Source organism: Miscanthus floridulus, chromosome 8 (genome assembly GCF_019320115.1).
Source record: "Miscanthus floridulus cultivar M001 chromosome 8, ASM1932011v1, whole genome shotgun sequence".
In the NCBI taxonomy this organism is placed as follows: domain Eukaryota; kingdom Viridiplantae; phylum Streptophyta; class Magnoliopsida; order Poales; family Poaceae; genus Miscanthus; species Miscanthus floridulus.
In genome coordinates, this window is record NC_089587.1 from 206,097,021 (window position 1) to 206,115,928 (window position 18,908).

General features: G+C 43.3%; 3 protein-coding genes across 3 annotated transcripts; 1 reads left to right on the forward strand and 2 right to left on the reverse strand.

The window, feature by feature from the left end:
• Positions 1-65: 65 nt before the first annotated feature.
• Positions 66-2,962, forward strand: LOC136478019 (ASC1-like protein 2). The gene is made up of 6 exons (XM_066476340.1): positions 66-291; positions 1,204-1,430; positions 1,535-1,690; positions 1,863-2,048; positions 2,133-2,317; positions 2,557-2,962. Exons 1-6 carry the CDS (start codon positions 160-162, stop codon positions 2,586-2,588), a joined length of 918 nt encoding a protein of 305 aa, XP_066332437.1. The 5' UTR covers positions 66-159; the 3' UTR covers positions 2,589-2,962.
• Positions 2,963-3,151: 189 nt separating this feature from the next.
• LOC136478018 (zinc finger protein HD1-like) lies at positions 3,152-5,445 on the reverse strand. The gene is made up of 2 exons (XM_066476339.1): positions 4,284-5,445; positions 3,152-3,769 (listed from the first exon to the last, which is right to left on the reverse strand). Exons 1-2 carry the CDS (start codon positions 5,049-5,051, stop codon positions 3,413-3,415), a joined length of 1,125 nt encoding a protein of 374 aa, XP_066332436.1. The 5' UTR covers positions 5,052-5,445; the 3' UTR covers positions 3,152-3,412.
• A 7,726-nt stretch (positions 5,446-13,171) lies between these two features.
• LOC136474694 (LRR receptor kinase SERL2-like) lies at positions 13,172-17,399 on the reverse strand. The gene is made up of 11 exons (XM_066472261.1): positions 16,872-17,399; positions 16,577-16,709; positions 16,407-16,478; positions 16,161-16,304; positions 15,919-15,990; positions 15,765-15,824; positions 15,550-15,647; positions 15,274-15,423; positions 14,826-15,167; positions 14,133-14,512; positions 13,172-13,839 (listed from the first exon to the last, which is right to left on the reverse strand). The coding sequence occupies exons 1-11, from the start codon at positions 16,978-16,980 to the stop codon at positions 13,519-13,521; spliced, it is 1,881 nt and encodes a 626-aa protein (XP_066328358.1). The 5' UTR covers positions 16,981-17,399; the 3' UTR covers positions 13,172-13,518.
• Positions 17,400-18,908: the final 1,509 nt, after the last annotated feature.

The following is an 18,908-nucleotide window of genomic DNA, read 5'->3' on the forward strand; positions in this document are numbered from 1 at the left end:
GGAAGGACCCCACCCCCCGATTGAGCTCTCCCATCTGGCCGTCTCGCATAGATACCCTTCAGCCGCCACGCGACCAAAAGTGAACGAACCGTCGAACCGCACCAGGAAAGTCTTCGCTTCGCTCCTCTCTGGTCTCTGCGGCTCCCTCGGCGATCGGCGATGGCCTTCTCGCCCCCGCTGATCGACTGGGAGGCGGAGAGCTACCCCGCCTACCCAGACTTCGCGGCCATTCCCTTTTTCGTCGTCTTCTTCCTCGTCGTCCGTTTCTTCCTCGACCGCTTCGTATTCGAGGTTGTTGTTTTTCCCGCTCATTTTTTACCTATCATTTTCAGCGATGCTTGAGCCAGTTATATTTCATAAAGTATGAAGAGAGGGAGTCGATTTTTCGACGAACTATGAATTGTGAGCAGGTGCTCGCTGCTCATGATTAACGCGGGTGGAAATCCAGAGGATTTGTCAATCAATCCATTGTCATTTCAGGATTTGCTAGTACTATTTACAGGGTTCGAAATTTCGGCGAAATTTCGCGAAATTCGGTAATTTCGGTGGTGGCCGAAAGAAAAATCTGAAATTTTGTAATACACTAATACATGTGTTATATAACTTTAGACTCAATTTTTTATTGTTTATATTGCATATTTTTGTATTCAATAGATGTGTAGTCATAAATCATACTGATATTTGTTTAGATTTAAATGTTTTTTTATAAAAAAGCATACTTCATGTGCTAGTCTCTAAAAAAAATTCGCCGAAATTTCGGCCGAATTTCACGAAATTCGGTAGTTTCGGTGGTGGCCGAAATTTTTGCAATACCGAAATTGAAAACCCTGCTATTTATCTCACTAACATGTAACTCGTGTAGTTACATGCTGTTGAGACAGGGAGTGGCAAAACCTAAATTCCTATCTGAGTGATTATACTTACGGAGGCGCCTATTAGGCAGAAATTTTCAGAGGCACCGACACGCTAGGTTGCTAAGAGGATGTGCCAATTGTTTATTAAGTAGCTGCATCTACGCTATTCCATAATTGGCTGCTTTTTATTTCTTGCTGTTCAAGCGAATCTAAAGGAGGATTACTTGTGAGCTGTGGCCGTACCTTTTTGGGAATGAATGAGAGTTATTTGACATCTTCCAGATTAACTATTTCTCTTTTTCAGAAGGTAGGCCTATGCATTAGCCCTCATCCAGCATTTTGTGTATAGTGGTTAGCCAGGAAGCTGATTTTCAAGGAGGATGAGAAGCTTGGTCCTACTACATATGCAGGCAAGAGAAAGATCATGAAATTTAAAGAATCAGCTTGGAAATGCATTTATTTCCTTTCTGGGGAGCTATTGGCATTGTCTGTGACGTACAACGAGCCATGGTTCAGAACCACAAGAAATTTCTGGGTTGGACCAGGTGATCAGATCTGGCCAGATCAAAAAATAAAGTATGCCAGACATCTTCTCGTTTTTTGAGGGAGCAAGATCTTCTTTGGCCACCTTTTATTATTTTATTTGTACCAAGTTATAACAAATGGATTTTATTTCCCAGATTTAAACTCAAGGCGGTCTATATGTATGTTGCTGGTTTTTACACATACTCGATATTTGCCCTTTTGTTTTGGGAAACAAGGCGCTCAGACTTTGGTATTTCAATGACTCATCATGTAGCAACCGTTTGTCTGATAGCACTGTCTTACATATTCAGGTACACTGGCTATCTGGATTTTTTTATTTATCTTTGAATCCAAGTCAAGTTGCATTCTCATACATCTTTCTTCTCAACACATACTCAGACACTGACGGTTTGTGAATATTTCTTTATAGTGGCAGTTGCATTTTAAAAATAATATTATCTGGAAATGTTTTTTCTAAAACAGATTTGCTCGGGTGGGTTCAGTTGTCCTTGCCATTCATGATGCAACTGATGTGTTCCTGGAGCTTGGAAAAATTTCCAAGTATAGTGGCCACGAGTTTTTTGCAGATGTTTCATTTCTTGTTTTCGTCAGTTCCTGGGTACTCCTTCGCCTTATATATTATCCATTCTGGATTCTCTGGAGCACGAGGTAAAGATGAGTAACTAATGCATGGGTCTGTGTACTTTAGGCGCTCGGTATTAATAAGACTATGCATTTATTCTTAAATTTCAGCTATGAAGTTGTTCTGACTCTAGACAAGGAGAAGCATAAAGTTGACGGGCCAATATACTACTATGTATTCAACAGTCTTCTCTTCTCACTACTTGTTCTACACATATATTGGTCGGTTTTAATGTATCGGATGCTTGTGAAGCAAATACAGTCTAGAGGGCACGTTGGGGATGATATACGATCTGGTAGGTTCTCCTTTTCGTTAGATTCTTTGGTTATTATATGAGGCTGAAATTGGATAAAACATTCTTTGGAGTTAAATTCTGGTTACAGTTGAATATACCATCAGCTCTTAGTATTCCAGCCATGCATGTATGTCTTGGGGCTCATGCATTATCTATCACTTGCTAAAAGACTAACACGTACTATAAGAATCAGATTTATTTATGTATCATAAGACTCACTGTTACCCACCCTCATGTAGATTCTGAAGGTGAAGAGGAACATGAGGATTGATTGAGCTGTGCAAAGTCTGGAAGATGATAAGGAACATGGGGATTGATTAAGCTGTATAAGTTCCGAAGGCGAAAAGGAACACGTGGATGGATTGAGAAGTGTGAAAAGGAACATGTTGTACTGCAGTATCAGAGCATTCTGCTGTTTTCCTTTTGTGCTGGTTCTTGATAAGTAACAATACATTAGTGCCCTTCTCTAGGTGTGCATCACTATAGATGTCACTTGGGCATTATCTATTGATGTAAAATTAGGTCACATTCTATAGCACACACACAACAGTTAATGGAAAACGTTAGCAGTGCGCATGTCTGCCTGTACCTTGGCCAGTTCGCCCTTTCAATACTGGGCTTAAATCAATGCTAACTTCTCATGAAGTTATGTGAAACAATAAGAATATTGCAATTTATGCTACCTTCTCTAAGCTAAAATTCATGTTCACTTTTACTAAAGATAGCACAGAAGCATATTATAAGTTATGCCCATGAGTCGTTTTTAATTGTTTTGATTGATAACCAGTCTATGGCATTCAAAATATGATATCTTACTTTCAGTTGAGTGCCATTGGCATGGTTGTAGCTTCTATTGCTAGTCATCTGAAACACTGATATTTTACCATTAACCTTTTGTTATCAGAGCATGCTCTAACAATAGAATATTTCAAGTGAACTTACAAAACAAAAGTGTAGTACCAAGATAATGAAATAAGCAGTCTGCCAAAAAAAAAAAAACTATTCATTATATCCTAGAGCTTCTGGTCACAGCAAACCATATGATTGCTGACCCTATCAGATTGTAAACGGAACATAGTATTTCCTCTCATTATATCAGAACCATGGAACGGTACCATAGCTACTATTGGGTAGATCTGGTGGCGAGGACATCTGATCCACTTTAAGCTCTACATCTGATATTTTGGCGAAGCGACCCTTGATCTGGGGCCGTGCTTCAGCATATGCTTTTCTTGTTGCGTACCTTATGGTCTTATCAAACTTTCTTGCCTGCCTTTTCTCCTTGTACCTAAGGATCCTGGCTGCTCTGTCCCTGGGGCTCAAATGCACTGGCATCTGAAACGAGCGGACTGGTAATAGGTCCACCCCACCAGTTGTCAGAATATTGAGGTTTGATATACCTGCTATGGTATTGTCTGGTACTATACCCGCCTCCATTGATGAAAGAGATATCTGAGATGAAATTGGCAAATAGTTACTGAATATGTGAATGATAAATTGCAGGTATACATACCATGCAATAATATTGATCTGGGATCCAATTGTTTTGACTTTTACTCTATAAACTAAAATGTAGTATATCACAAGTTGAGAACTTGTACATGATTAATGGGCTTTGTCAGAATATAGAACTGCAACCACTCTATTGGTTCTTGTTTGGATCCTAATGTAGGGAGATAACTGGAGGAAATTATTTGTCTAAAAGATTTAAAAGGAAGAAAGATAAACATAAAGAGGCAAGCTAATGCAAAATAAGAATATAGAATACAGATGAGTTGCATCCTTTTGCACCCACAGTGAAGTTTTGCAGAGTATTGATTCAATCAATTTGGATGCTTATTCAGAAGATAAATAGATCACTACATGATAGTTTAGAGTACGGCAGTTTATTAATGGATTAACCTGAGACGATGGTGCTTAAGATTAATAGATCAGTTCATGATTAATATAGAAATAGATTACTTACGCTGCTGGTGACAGAGGCCGCGTTTTTTGCCCCTCCAATTCCATAAACACTCTGCTGCTGCTCATATACCATGGCGAGCTGTGAAGGTACTACACACTCACTCCATTCCTTCTCTAGATACCTTCTATGTATCTGCTGTTGCTCTTGCATTCTGTACTGCTCCTCTGGGTATCCGGTGATGTTGCTGTGATAGTACGGATTATATCCACTAAAATCAAAATATTGATCTACATCACCAAAAACCATTTTCTTGTTGCTATTGTTGTTTGCAGTGGCGATGGAGTTGGTACAATTGCTATAATCAGAATCCTCCGTGAGCAGGAGCCAAGAATCCACTTCCTCTTCTTCCTCCTTGATACCATGGGTAATAACAAAAGCTTTTCCCTCATCAAAACAGGAGGCAGCTGGAATAGTAGCAGCTTGAAGTGGCAGCACAGGCACTCGCTGGTGTCTCTGAGCTAGTGTATTTGCAGAGTGCACCTTTGCATTACAGGTGGTACATAGTGTTGGTGCATCTGCACAGCACGTCAACACTGTGGATGCACTCTTGCATACCTCACATACATGCACGCGCTCATGACATGATGCCACTTCATTAGCAGAATGAACCTGTTTATCACATGACACGCAGAGACACTTAGCATCAGAATGACAGTAAACCACGCTTTGCACTGCATGGCGTCCATCGCATGGCCTGGCCGTTGGAGAACTTCTCCCCACAGCTTCCTGCTCGAAAAGGTTAGTACTGAAATTACAATTCATGAACATAGAACCTTGCGACTTGTACTTCTAAAGTATAGAGGTATTAGCTAATTTCGTAGCTTACGTATCTTCTCCCATTCTTCTGGTCTCTCATAGTTTCTTATGGTTTTTTGAACTTAATTTGGAGGTGTGTCAGTGGCAGTTACCACTGTTCGAAGTCCAGTACTTCAGTGTGTAGTCTAATAGTAGGGTGGCACTGGAATCCAGAGAGTAACATGTAGTGCCATTCATGGGGCTGAGCAGAGCTGTGCCCCTAGGCCCTAGCTTGTAGCCTCTGGATGCTGCTAGTGCACTGCCTGCCTTGATGCCAATCTTCAAATGCAGTGTCATTTTCAGATAAGCTTTACTCCAGTTTGTAGAATAGAGAATAAAACAGAGCACTTTTTTCAGGCAAGTCAGGATCGTCTGATTGAATAAGTGCCAAAGAACTTTGGAAACCAGTTTGAAGACTCTCACAGTTAAGGTGTTAAGACTTTGGAAACCAAAGGTCGAAGAATTTATAACAAAAAAAGGAAGTGAAGGGTGCAGATGCCCCTTGCTCTCTTTATGAATATCTTTTGCAAAAGAGAAAGGAAGGGTGGGTGTCTTGGATTCTAGTTTGATTTTTTCTTTTGTGCCAGTGTAACATCCCAGATGTTAAAAGCAATTAAAAACTTGATCATGAGCATCATCAAGCATAATCACCAAGTGTCATGTCATTTATGCATTTCAAATTTCAATTATAGCATGTCCATGTTTCATTGTGGTGTTTCATATGTTGCATATATTATGTTCCACATGTTGCATGAAATGATATCAATAATGGTGATTAAGACACTGTGTGATTTTATATATATGAATTTGCCTAAACAAGTAAAATTTTGTTAAAATAAAACTTGTAGTACAAAAGTGAGTGCTTTCTTATAGAATCAACATGTGATGATGTTTCCAAGTTAAACATGTTTAAATTTGAGCTCAAAGATTGGATTTGGTGCTGAATTTCACACGGCCATTTTGATTAAGTCCCTGAATTTTAGTTATTAAGTTCAATCTTTGGTGATTTATTAAAATGATTTTCATGAATAAAATTTGCCCAACTCTTGTTGCATGAATTGGAGTAATGCTTGAGCTATGTTAATGTGTTATTAGTTGAAATTTTTTATCAATGTTTAGTCCCTAATTAGTTCACCAAAGTTGTTAATCTAACTGATTTTCAAAACCCTAACAGTCAGGGCTGGGAGATTAGTGTTTCAGTGTCATCCTACCCCTGTTCTCGCTCCTTGATCTCTCAATCCAGTTAGAATTAGGAGGTGAGCCTTAAAGCAAAGATGAAGACCTCATGAAGATGAACAACTTTCATTTTTGGTGATCATCGAGCTGCTGTTTGGATTTGGGAGAATAGGGAAGAAGAAGGTGGACTGTCAGGTTGCTACAGTAACATCGCGCGGAGCACTCTGCCTGCTCGCCGCCGCCGCCGCCGACCGTTTCGCGCCGCCTTCGCGCGTGCAAAAACGCAGCTGCTTCGGTGGCAAGACCCCAAGCAGGAGCTGGACGCCTGGACGCTTCGCCCTCGTCAATACCTCGCCCGACCGGCCACCGTCCTCGCCTTTCCCTTCTTCCAGCGCCGTCGTCGAGCTCTTGCTCCGCCGCCGATTCCTCCACCTTTGCTCCACCCGCGCCCAATTGCTCTCGCAGCCAGCTCTGCCATGACTTTGCGCATCTGCTGAGCCATCCAGCGCCAACTCTACCCGCCTGAGTTGGCTAGACGCCATCATCTTCCTCGGCGACGTCCGCAGCGCCGCCGTGACCACCCCCACCGTGGCCAGGCCGCTCCGATGAGCCTCTCGCCAAGACGTTTCGCGTGCTAGCTTCGCCATGATCCCCTGATGCTTATCGGCTTGCCAGTTTTCGCAGATAAGCCACAGACGCGCCAGAACGTCATCACTGCTGCGAGTTCATGACGCCGCCGTCGTCCTAACCGTCGACCACCGAGCTCCGCCTCGTCCCCGTCTCAACCATGACGCGCATCGAAGTCGCGGTGAACTCCGGGTGCTAACCGCGCCGCTCGCTTAGTCTCTACCGCACCATAGCCGCCAGAACGCTGTCGCGCCGCCGTGCCGCCATGGCCGCTGCCAAGCTCGCGCAACGCCCTAATCCGAACAACCAGTACCGTAGTAGTGTCCACGAGGTTGTGGGGAGCATTCAGGTGTAGTCCCCGTCACCGGTAGCCTCGCCGTCGGCCGCCTCCGCCTTGCCGGAGCGCCGTCGTGCCGCCATAGTCACCGGTGTGGTTGCTGCCGTGCCCGTTTCGCTCAACGAGTACCACCAGCGTGTGCGTGAGGTCGAGAGGAGTCCGCCGGGCCAAGCCTCGTCGACGACGACCTCGCCGTCGGCAAGTACCCGCCGGTCAAAGGCGGCGTCGCCGCCGCCGCAGTCTACGCAGGCGCGCTGCGCTGTTGACCGGGTCCCGCGTGTCAGTGACCGCTGAGGGTTGAGTGGAAAATGTTTTCCTCGGTTTTATCTTTTTTAGAAAATGTTAAATGTGCTGATTCTTGTAAAATTCATAACCAAATAATTAGAGCTAATAAAAATGTAAAAAATTTGTGTAGCTTTGTTATGATATGCTTAATCATGGAAAAATATGAATTGGTCATTTTCAGTAGTTTTGGTATGTCTAAAAAATACCTCTTTTAATTAATAAATGTACCTTCTATGATTTTTATAGGCTAAAATAATAATCCTTTAATCATGAAACTTTTTGTGTATGCTTTACATGCTTAGACCTGCCTTCATAAAAATTATGGTACTCTTTTGATAATTTTAATTTATCCACTTAATTACATGCTTTAATTATTAATTAATAAATACCTAAATAATTAGGATAAATCATAAAATGACTTTGGTGTGTCTTTATCCCTTGATTGTAGACCTTGGGACACCAAACCCTTTGTTGTTCCTTGGCAACTTAATCCTTTCCATGTTATGCTTATAATTAATTAACTTGTTAGTTAATAAAGTAGTTTACTTATATGACTAATTAGTTAATGCATGTGATTAGGTCATGTGATGATCCTTGCTTGCTCTCATGGTTGAACCTTGTGTTATGCTAGTTAAATGCCTTGCCTTGCTTGACTAGTGTAATGTGATGAGTGTTGCTTTCTTAATAACCACGTAATCAACTTGTTTATATAATTATTAAAATGGTAATTAGTTTAGTTTTATAAGTTCCTTCTAAAGATCATGGGTTAAGATGAACGTTAATCACTTCTTGCTGATCCATGTTAAGTTATGCCTTTCATGATAAATAACTAATTAACTTGATAGTTAATTAACTAAGATACGTTTATGCTAATAACCTTAGTTTCTTGGTGAAGGAAAGTTGTACTCAATTTTCTTAACTTTGTTAGACTTCTGTTAATGTAATTGTGTGTCTCTCATCATGCACCATGGCATGTAGTCCATCATGTTAAGCAAAACATCATTTTATTACGTATAGTGTACGAGAGTATAGTGTACGAGAGTGAGAAGGCTCATGTTGATCAAACTTTGGAGAAGGTCCATCCACCCGTGGTGTTGGTGCCTAGTCTAACTCCTTTGATCCACCGTGGAATCTAACCTTCTTTGCAACACAGGCAAGCCCCGAGCATAAACCCTTCTCTAGTATTTACAAATCTTTATTACACTTTAAGTCTTGTGAGATGTGCATTAAGTAATTAGGAGTTGGTCAAATACCGTTGCTGCATAATTACCTTGATTTCATGTATTCTTAGTCGTACCCTGCTAGTATGAATAGGTCGGTATCTCTTATGCTTAGTAATGCTTAGACTTCGATAGAAGTCAGATGATGGTTTCATCATTCGCGAGATATAGGTTTTACCTTGGTTCTTCTCGGCTCCGTTTATGGATCGTGAGAATACCATGAATATGTTAATGTTTAAATTGAGACCGGGAGGGTAGCTTGCATCGTGAAATGATTCGATGTAGTGCTCCGCCTGTGTCGATTGAGGACCGTTCATTGTTAGACCTGTGTGAGTCGAGACCTTGTAGTACTAGCCACATACTCCGGCAAGCCTAAGACCTCGGCTATTCCATTATGTGAAAAGCTAACTGCGCACTGGGGGTGGAAGATGGTGAGAGTAGCGTGTACCCACCTTACGAAAACATCACGGATGACGTAGGACGGTGGAGTACTGTATTCTCAGGTAGCGTAGACCGGTTCACGTTTTGGAGGATCCGAGTAAAGGTTGATATATGTAAGTCTTGGACCTACATATGTCGTGTGGTAAGGAAACCCCAGCTAGGCCAAATCGATTCGAATCGTCATGCTTCTCGGAGAAGGAGACTCGATTCCCTGATCTACATCGTTGTTAATCAATGGAACATGGTACTGATAGTAACATGGTTACTTGTGGATAAGAGATGAACATAAGATGAGATGGTTAATGAAGTGATTGAACTAGATCAGGTGCAAACTGGATACTACTAATGACTCAATACAAAGCTAAAACATTGAAAGTAAAGATCCACTCATAGTAAGCTTTTCTGCAAAAGTTACTTCTTGCTTCAATCTTTCCTTTAAGCCAGCATGCCCTTGGAGTCTTCTCTTTTGGTCGGATAAGACTTGTTGAGTACCCTCAAGTACTCACGGTTTGTTAACCCCTGTTGCAGGTTCTGACTTGTGCTGCTAATTGCGGTCATATCGGTGGGCTCGATATGATCTGGCTGTCTCTCCTACCTTAGGTGTTTTACTTAAGTTGCTTCCGCAGTTCTCCCATCTTTTGGAACTTAAGTTTAGTTTTTACTTTGAACATGTTTTGTAACCTAATATTGTAAATCTTTCGCACTCTGATATAAGTTACTTTTGTACCAACTGTTGTAATGTTGTGGTAACTACATATTGATCCTGTATGAGTTGTAAAATGTGGATGATTTGGGGTTTCTCGAGGACACCCGACACACTACCGGAGTTATCCGGCGGGTGCACGCGGGCCATATAATTTGGGTGGTTCTGTCACAGTCAGCTGTTGGCATTTCCCTTAGCCATTCCGCTTTTGGAACCTCATGTGAGGTAGGAACTTGACATACATGGGAAAAGTTCTAAAGCATCCTGTCATGTCACTAGATAGTTTCTCTGGCACCTTGAAATCATTTTGTTAAGAGTTTGTGCCCAAACTTTTCTTTTAGGATTTACCATTGATGGTTTCATTTTGGGTTATTGTAAAATGTATGCTGTTGGATAGCTAATACAACTTTGAGATAGAATGGCCGATGTGGATACTTTGCTTTTGCCTCAAATATTTATTAGAGAATGATTAGTGAGCCTTTTCATTTGAATTTTTAGGACAAACTCAAACAGTCTACAGAAGATACCAGATACTTCATATCATGCAAAAAATAATGAGTCATGACTAAGAATTATAGTGCATTCAATGAGGTTTGATATATATGTGCTTGATAATCTGCCCCTTGAGGACCTTACCTGCTTTCCTCGCAGTATGTATTGGCAATGGAGGAGGTAGGAAGTTCACGCACACACTCAAGTTCTTCGTTGCCACCTGTCTACACTTGGTCTTTGTCAAGCTTTTCGAGTTCTTCGTCGCCAACATCGAGCGCTATCGCCGTCGCCGTACCTTGCGTCCAAACTGGCAAGCGTGTTGGCCCAGACTTCTCGCGTTCAGGGCCGGCGTACCTTGTGTCCAAACTGGCAAGCGTGTTGGCCCAGACTTCTTGTGTTCGGGTGGGAGCGTTTGCTCTTGCACTGCCTCTTCGTCCAGCACAACCATGTCACCGGCATCGTTATCTCTTCACCAACTACTTCCTCTACTTCGATAATCGTGGGCTGCATAAGTATTAGAGATATGTATAGTCCGGTACATGTATATCATGTAACTTGTACTCCAAGTTGTATCTTGAATATATATATGAGTCCACCCTCCATAATAGGTGTGAGGTGTTCCCTAATTCTCTACATGGTATCAAGAGTTTGAGTCCTTCCTGCTCTAATTTCTCTCCTGCGCCACCGACTCCACGGCCGCATGGGCACCCCACCTCACGTTGCCCGCATGTTCCTGACCTCTTCCCCTCCAGCGCTGTCGGCCCCCACGCGCCCCTACAATACCTCACTCTGACTTGCCTAGACCTCGCCTACGCCGTTCAACAGGTGTGCCTCTTCCTACACCGCACCTTACTTTGATCAAGCGCATCCTGCACTATGTTAAGGGCGCCCTCGATGCCGGTCTTCACTTCGGCAGTGGTGGTGTGTCCTCCATCGCTGCCTACTCTGACGCTGACCGGGTCGGCTGCCCAGACTCCTGGTGTTCTACCTCTTACTATTGCATCTTCCTAGACGACAACTTGGTCTCCTGGTCTTCAAAGCGGCAGACTACAGTGTCCCGTTCTAGTGCAGAGGCAGAGAATCGGGCAGTTGCTGAGTGCTGCTGGCTGCGATAGTTGGTTCAGGAGCTTCATGTCTCGATTCCTTCGGCGACTATTTTCTATTGCAACAACGTTAGTGCAGTCTACATGACAGCCAATCCAGTTCATCATTGTCGCACGAAGCACATCGAGATTGACATTCACTTCGTCTGCATTGCTTTGGGGCAGGTCCATGTCCTCCATGTCTCCTCCGCACATCGGTTCCCGGACATCATGACTAAGGGACAGTGACTTTAGGTCCGGTCTCTGTGTCCAGTTTTCTACCACTGTGACTGCGGGCGGGTATTAGATATATGTATAGTCTAGTACATGTATATCATGTAACTTGTACTAAGTTGTATCTTGACTATATACATGAAATCCACCCCCACCCACCCAACCACCCCCATAATTGGTGTGAGGTGTTCCCTAATTCTCTACAAATAGCACCTCCTAACCCCACTATTCTACGCATCACAACCATCGTCGAGACCCTCTCTGCTAGACATTTAAACGCTAACGCATGGTTGGGGCCCTCTACCTAGAACATCCAGTATTGGTAATACTGGCATGTGCCTTCATCCACGACGTGTTCCTGTGGCAAACCCGATGCATGCTTCATCCATGACGGTTTGAATGCATCACCATTTTTGTCTACGTCCTCAATGGCAGTGACTGCGTCGTCCTCGGCGTCGCCTTCTTCCACGATGACTACCTCGACACATCTCCATCATCACTACGACGCATGTTTTGCACCCGCGGTTTCGTGTGCGACCGCCTCGACATCAGCTACCTTGACTACTATGCTAACCACGACTATCTCTAGCACATCTTCTATCATGCCTACTTCGACCCATGCTCGGCTACCTCGACGTTGGCACAAAGGGCTACCGCCTTGCTTGAGCACTCCGGCCACAACATCTGCGACACATCAACCATTTGACTACAAGGGGGATGTCAGTTTGTCAGCTTACTACCTTCAGCTTCTTCTCCACTCTCATCGTCTGCGCCACTCCCGTTGTGACTGCAGGGGTTGTTAGAGTATTGGGATATCTCCAAATATGGTAGATTATGATCATGTAACCCTGACTTGCCTTATCTCTAATGGTGCTTCTTGCCTCCAAGCAATATACTCTTATATAGTCTGCCCATGGGGCTCAACAATACAAATCAACTATTGCACCAATTATCTCCCTCCGATACTCACCACATAGATCTTCGTTACACTTGATTTCTTTTGCTTTTGTTTTAGACTTTGGTGTTTAATTCCTGCCCCCTGTCGGTTCCTTTTTTTTAACAGAATGTTTTTTCTCGAATGCGCAAAAGATTTGGGCATCATTTTAATTAAGGTGGAAGAGTTTAACACAAACGACGCGCTGCTGACGAGCGCCCTAGGAGGTCTAACTATCGTAGGCTGGACCGTCCTGACTTACAGAATCAAATTTTGATATTACACGAAAGGTAGACATGGTCATCATTTTGACAGAATGTTCCAGATGATTCCTAACATGGGCATGCAGATTTTTAGCCTGCTGTAACTTTTTTCGGTTTGAAACTGTAGCCTTCCATATTTGATCCTTATTGCCATCATACAATGTTCTGTTACATGGAGTCAGATATCCACGCAAAATATTTGCTATTTTCTGGTGAAGATTTTGTATTTGTATAGATGTAGGACAGAAGTTGAGTTTCAACAACAATCTGGGAGAGTTGACCAATGCACAGACAACATGGACACTTCCAAGCCTCTGCATTCCAATGGGAAAAGTTTTTGCTTTTTACAAATTATAACTAGAGTAATAGAATATAAAGAAAAAATACAAAAATATCTTACATTAGAAATTGGAAATATTGCTCTATGGTCTTATTCTACCAACAGTTACATAACCTGTAGATGTAGTAATGTACCATGCCTAGACTAGGTTGTGCTCTTTTTTTAATCTTTGTACAGTTCAGCTGATTGAGATCTGCTTCGATTTCTGACAGGATGCAGCATCAGTTGCTTCACTTTGTAGTATTTACATATTCTACTGGGAAACAACTGCTGAATACTTCTTGCCTCGGACCGTCTCCAATGGTATCATCTCGGCCCAGAAAGTTCCACTGCTTGCACCAGCAGCGACGAGTCATCCGTCAGGTCAGAGTGGCAGCGGCTGAAGGAGAACTCAGGCACCTTGAATTTGTGTGACTCAGTGTGTTGCGACGCCTCCCACCGCTCTGCAAGCCCATCGCCTTCCAGCATCCTGACCACCTCTGACATTTTGGGCCTATGACCAGGGAGGAACTGAGTACATAGCAGTGCCACTTGCACCATCTCCTCCAGCTCAATGCGGTCATATTTGCTCCCCAGGCCCTTGTCGACAAGTATGTCCAGCTGCTTCTCTTGGTGCATCTTCTTCACCTGAACAGCATCAATGTCCGTTAGCTCAGGTATGATCATATGCCATGCCTTCTCTATTAAGGGGAATTCCTAACTTTGGGAGGGTACTTATTATTTATTAGTTTACTTGCTAGTAAACTACTCCCTGAACAGCATCAATGTCCCTTTGGGAGTAGCTAGTAAACCTCTAACTAGCTTGTCTATATAATTGTAATTCCTCCCAAGGGTCAGAAACTAGAATGGGGCATTGGCAGGTCAAAGAATAAAAGAACAAGTTATGTAGACCATATTAAACTGATATTGCATTAACTTACCCAGTCTAACATGGCTCCCTTCTGATTTGATGACTTCCCAAACTCCAGTGCCGTCTGACCAGTGATCAGCTCCAGCAGCAGGATTCCAAAACCAAAGACATCTGTTTTCTCAGATGACTGGCCGGTGGAGAGGTACTCAGGAGCGATGTGGCCGACAGTTCCCCGCACAGCTGTGGTGACATGTGATTCACGGTGGTCTAGGAGCTTTGCAAGCCCAAAGTCCCCGACAATTGCTTCGCAACAGTCATCTAGCAGTATGTTTGCTGCCTTAACATCTCTGTGGATGATCTTGGGATCACACTGCTCGTGCAGGTACAGTAGACCTCGTGCTGCACCAAGTGCTATCCTCTTTCTGGTGATCCAGTCCAGTGGTGGCTTCCCTGTAGTTTAAGTTGGTGAAAAAAAGTTAATGTTTTGGTTATAAGGGAATCATATTCTTTGTTCTAATATTCTGCCCAAAGCAGAGGAAATGGAAACAGAACGAAAAAATCAAATTTCAAATCTTCTTTTGTTCTGCTTCTCAGCTTGGGTAGGTTCTGCCTTCAATTATATCAGGTAGTCGCATTGTTTGGGAATAAAATCAAGCAGTCATGTTTAATTCCATATACATTTACTTGAGGAAATTTAATCTTCAACAAAGAAAGGCTCGTGACACTGGTGACTAGTGCATTCATAACTTGAAAAACTGCTTACCTTTCAGGCGCAATGCGACACTCCCATTCGACATGTATGGATAGACTAGTAGCCTCTCACTGGCGGTCATGCAGAATCCATAGAGTCTCAGAAGGTTCCTGTGCACTGCCAAGCTGATCATCTCGACTTCAGTCTGAAACTGTGCTTCCCCGCCTGCAGCATTACCATCTTTGAGCCTCTTGACGGCTACAAGACTTCCATCTGGGAGCTGCCCCCGGTAAACGATACCAAACCCGCCTTTTCCTAATATGTTCTTGCTGCTGAAGTTTTCTGTTGCAGCCTGGAGCTCTCTGAATTGAAACCGCTTCATATTTCCGAGGTTGACGTTCTCTATGTGCTGGTCTGCAGTAGCCAATACAGTAAGATGGAGATCAAACACTGACCATCAAGATTCACGATCAAGGTACTTAGTTCATGAATTGATTAGTAACTTAAGCATTTTACTTACCATCAATGTTGAAAAGAGTCTTCCGGTTTCGCCTACACCTCCACCAGAATAGCAAACCAACGGCAAGGAAAACGAGGCTGATGAAGCCAGTTGTAGCACCAAATGCAATTGCAACTTTATGGCTCTTTGCTTTCGCAGGCACCAGAGTTCCTTTAGATAAAAGTTGTCATTAGATCAATTTGCTATCTACAAAATTATACTTGAATCTGTGAGATAATTGAGCACAAGTGTCCTTAATACAATTGCTAGCATCATGAACTGATTGACTCTGCATACCCTGTGTGTTATTCAGGCCGTAAGACATTGGCATAGGTAAAGACCCATAACAATCTTGTTCCATGGTTGCTGCACAGATCAGTGGATTCCCTACAATGCTGCAAGAGAATTGTGTGAATATTTTTATTCCTGGTAACTCAAAGTTTGAAGGTAAATATGTTTCAGTGGAAGTGGAAATTTTGGTCAAGATAAATAACAGAAGGCTATAGCCTTACTTGAAAGTCCTTGTCAGGGACCCTGGGATTGGACCACTCAAATTATTGTAGGACAGATCCCTGAAAGAATGCAAGTTAACAGTGATCAATGATCACCACATAGCCAACACAGGACACATATCACGGAACAGCAAAACAAGCAATGAGTACTCACAGGAAAATAAGGTGTGATAAATTAGCTGATGATGAAGGGAAGGCACCAGACAATGTGTTGTTGTTAAGCCTCCTAGTAAGAGCACAATGTTGGAGTAATTAAAAGTAAGAATAGACACTTCGTGTCTCCTGAGGAACAACAGGACATGAATAGAAAACCTCCAGAATAGCATTCAAGACAAGTACGGTGGAACAGAAGTCCAACTGTTCAAAGCTAGTACAGTGGAGCAGAATTGCACTCACAGATACTGAAGGCTTTCAAGGTGGCCCACAGAGCTTGGGATTTCACCAGAGAGGTGGTTGCTGGACAGGTCAAGCGTTTTGAGCTTTCTTAGCTTGCCAATCTCTGCTGGGATTAACCCGTTTATGTTGTTGTTCTGCAGAAGACTATAAAGAACACATAGAGAACCAAAATGAGATCTCTTCTTGCCCCAAGAAACATAGTAAATGTAGAAATTTGGCTAAGCTAACCATGGCAGCAAAGCTTACACTGTCTCAAGGTTGGTCAAATTCCCTATACTTGGGGAGAGAATGCCAGAAAGGTTCTGGCTTGGTGTTTCTCTGCCAAATGGAAATAGCCAGAGAAACGATAAGATGCAGAGGAAACATTGATTGAGCTGAAGCGCGCGCACACAAAAAGTGGTAGGTGACTTGCTTACAAGCCGGTGACAAGATTCTCTGGAGAGCAAGTGACCATGGTCCAGCTGCAAGGATCCACAGAGTCTTGGTCCCAGTTCTTTAGCACACCATGAGGATCCTTGAGGTAGTCCTTGATTATCATGAGAGCTTGAACTGCAAACAAATGAGAGACTGTCACTACAACAATGTAGCAAAACGGGAAAAAATGAAGAACCAATTAGAGAGTTGTTTGATTTGAGAGAATCACAAGGATGATTATAAGGACCAATGAAAGAGAACAAACACAAAATAAACAAGATATCTCTTGACATTGACCTTCATAGTTTACACCCTTGGGGGAGAGGAGGCCGCTTGCAGGCCCGCAAGAGCAGAAGAGCAGGAGCAGCAACAGGACCAGGGAGGAAGCAGCAAGAACCACCCCCATTGCCAAGGCAGCGCAAGAGCGTGGCCTCCTCGGCAACGAGTTCAGGAGCTTGCTCCGTGTTCAAACATGGAAGCAAGGGTGAGGCCAAGGCGAGGAAGAATCATGCAGCCTTTCTCTTCCCACGGAACCAAATTGCCAGTGGCAGTGGAAGCCTGGAAGGGGTGCGGGATGCGGGATGCCTCTGCTCTGAGAAGCTGTCAGTATAGCATACAAATGAAACAAAAGAAGATGCCTGTGCTCTGGCCGCAAGCAAGCAGGAGCACAAAAGGAGGGGGCGAGGCCGCGAGGGCCGAGGGGGGGACAAACACGCCTGCTACCTGAGCATGCTTGGAATAGAAAATTACAGAAAAGGAGGCAAGAAAATTCCTCCTCCCTCTCCCCTCTCTCTCTCCCTGTGACTCCCTTTTATGTTCTTGGGGCCTGTGAAGAACGAAACCAGGCTATGAAAAACAGTGACCGTGTTTGTTAACTTAAGGTGCCCAGGCTAATCCAAATCCTGTTTGGTTTGAGGTCCGCTCCTAAAATTCCTGTCACATCGAATATTTAGACACATGCATAGAGTATTAAATATAGATTAATTATAAAACTAATTACATAACTTGCGACTAATTTGCGAGACAAATCTTTTAAGTCTAATTAGTTCATGATTTGACAACGCGGTGCTACAGTAACATATGCTAGTGATAGATTGATTAGGTTTAAAAAAATCGGCTCGTAAATTAGCCTCCATCTATGTAATTGATTTTGTAATTAATCTATATTTAATGTTCTTTATTAGTATCTAAACATTTGATGTGACATGAATTTTAGAAGGGATTAAAGAAACAAATACCCCTTGTCCAAAGTTTACAGATTATTATTGATCCCACTCAAGAAAGACATCAACTTTATCGGAGTGTGGGTGTGTTGCAGTGGAGTGAGACTATGACAGGTCACGACTCACAACAGCACCTTTAAGTTGATTGGGGATTCTTGCAACAAAAGAATTCTCCAAAGCATGGGCAGTTGGACAATTAGCTCGGGAAGTGAGAATTCTGGTGTGAGCGATAAACAACCGGGGCAAAGTGTCTTTAGCTAGTAGGAGAGACTGGGGGAGTGGGGAGGGAGGGAGGATAATGACAGGGAGGAAGTGCCTCTCGGCTCTCACCTGACCTGAAGTGGAGGGGGAAGGGGACAAGGGAATTTTGGTCTTCTTGCAGTGTGGATGGAGAATCAAGAGCCAGCTAAAAGCAACGCAATCCCGGTCACAAGAACAAGAGGGACAATAGGAGTACTACCATCATGTTCCTTATGTCTACTGTAGCAGAATAGCAGTAGCCTGGGCGATGGGTTATCACTTCACTTGGCAGTTAGTACAAAAGAAAGATTACCATCATGCAAATGCTTGCACACATGTACCGAGTATACTTGTAAAAGTTCTTAGTGTTGTCCCACACGATCATAGGCTCGGATGAGTTGACCACTTACCAGTCTTGCCGAGCACTCGCTGGTGTTGCCGAGCATTCACTAGCTAAGCCGACCACGAACGAGCGTTGTCTGACCACACACTATGGCTAGAGGTTGAAGAAGAGGGAGAACAGAGCATACACACACAGTACCAGCACCAGCGTTGGCCGAAGCCCTGTATAGGAGATGACAAATCTGAACTCTTTTTGTTGAGTTGCAGTGTCAAACTATATATACAACTCTATCTATCTAGTCCTAGTACAACTGTCCTGTTGCAACAGTGACTAGATAACACAATAGGACTGACTTCTGCGTCTGTCCCTGCACGTGGCTACAGTCCGGTAGGTGAGCCGTTCGGCGCCTGTCTCTACAGCGGCTACAGTACCACAGCAGTGAGCCTTTTCGGCGCCGCCTTCCCTTGTTGTGTGTTCACACAAGGAAGCAGTAGATTATCTAACAATTCTTCCCCTAATCATGCTGCT

Bases quoted from the DNA above. Each gene is read 5' to 3' on its own strand.
- LOC136478019 (XM_066476340.1), top strand. From the start codon at position 160: ATGGCCTTCTCGCCCCCGCTGATCGACTGGGAGGCGGAGAGCTACCCC. The intron at 1,431-1,534 runs GTATGCCAGACA...TTTATTTCCCAG, and splicing joins TGGCCAGATCAAAAAATAAA to ATTTAAACTCAAGGCGGTCT. The intron at 2,318-2,556 runs GTAGGTTCTCCT...ACCCTCATGTAG, and splicing joins TGGGGATGATATACGATCTG to ATTCTGAAGGTGAAGAGGAA.
- LOC136478018 (XM_066476339.1), bottom strand. From the start codon at position 5,051: ATGTTCATGAATTGTAATTTCAGTACTAACCTTTTCGAGCAGGAAGCT. The intron at 3,770-4,283 runs GTAAGTAATCTA...ATTTCATCTCAG, and splicing joins CGGCCTCTGTCACCAGCAGC to ATATCTCTTTCATCAATGGA.
- LOC136474694 (XM_066472261.1), bottom strand. From the start codon at position 16,980: ATGGGGGTGGTTCTTGCTGCTTCCTCCCTGGTCCTGTTGCTGCTCCTG. The intron at 15,825-15,918 runs GTGAGTACTCAT...GCATTCTTTCAG, and splicing joins TTATCACACCTTATTTTCCT to GGATCTGTCCTACAATAATT. The intron at 13,840-14,132 runs GTAAGTTAATGC...GATGCTGTTCAG, and splicing joins AGGGAGCCATGTTAGACTGG to GTGAAGAAGATGCACCAAGA.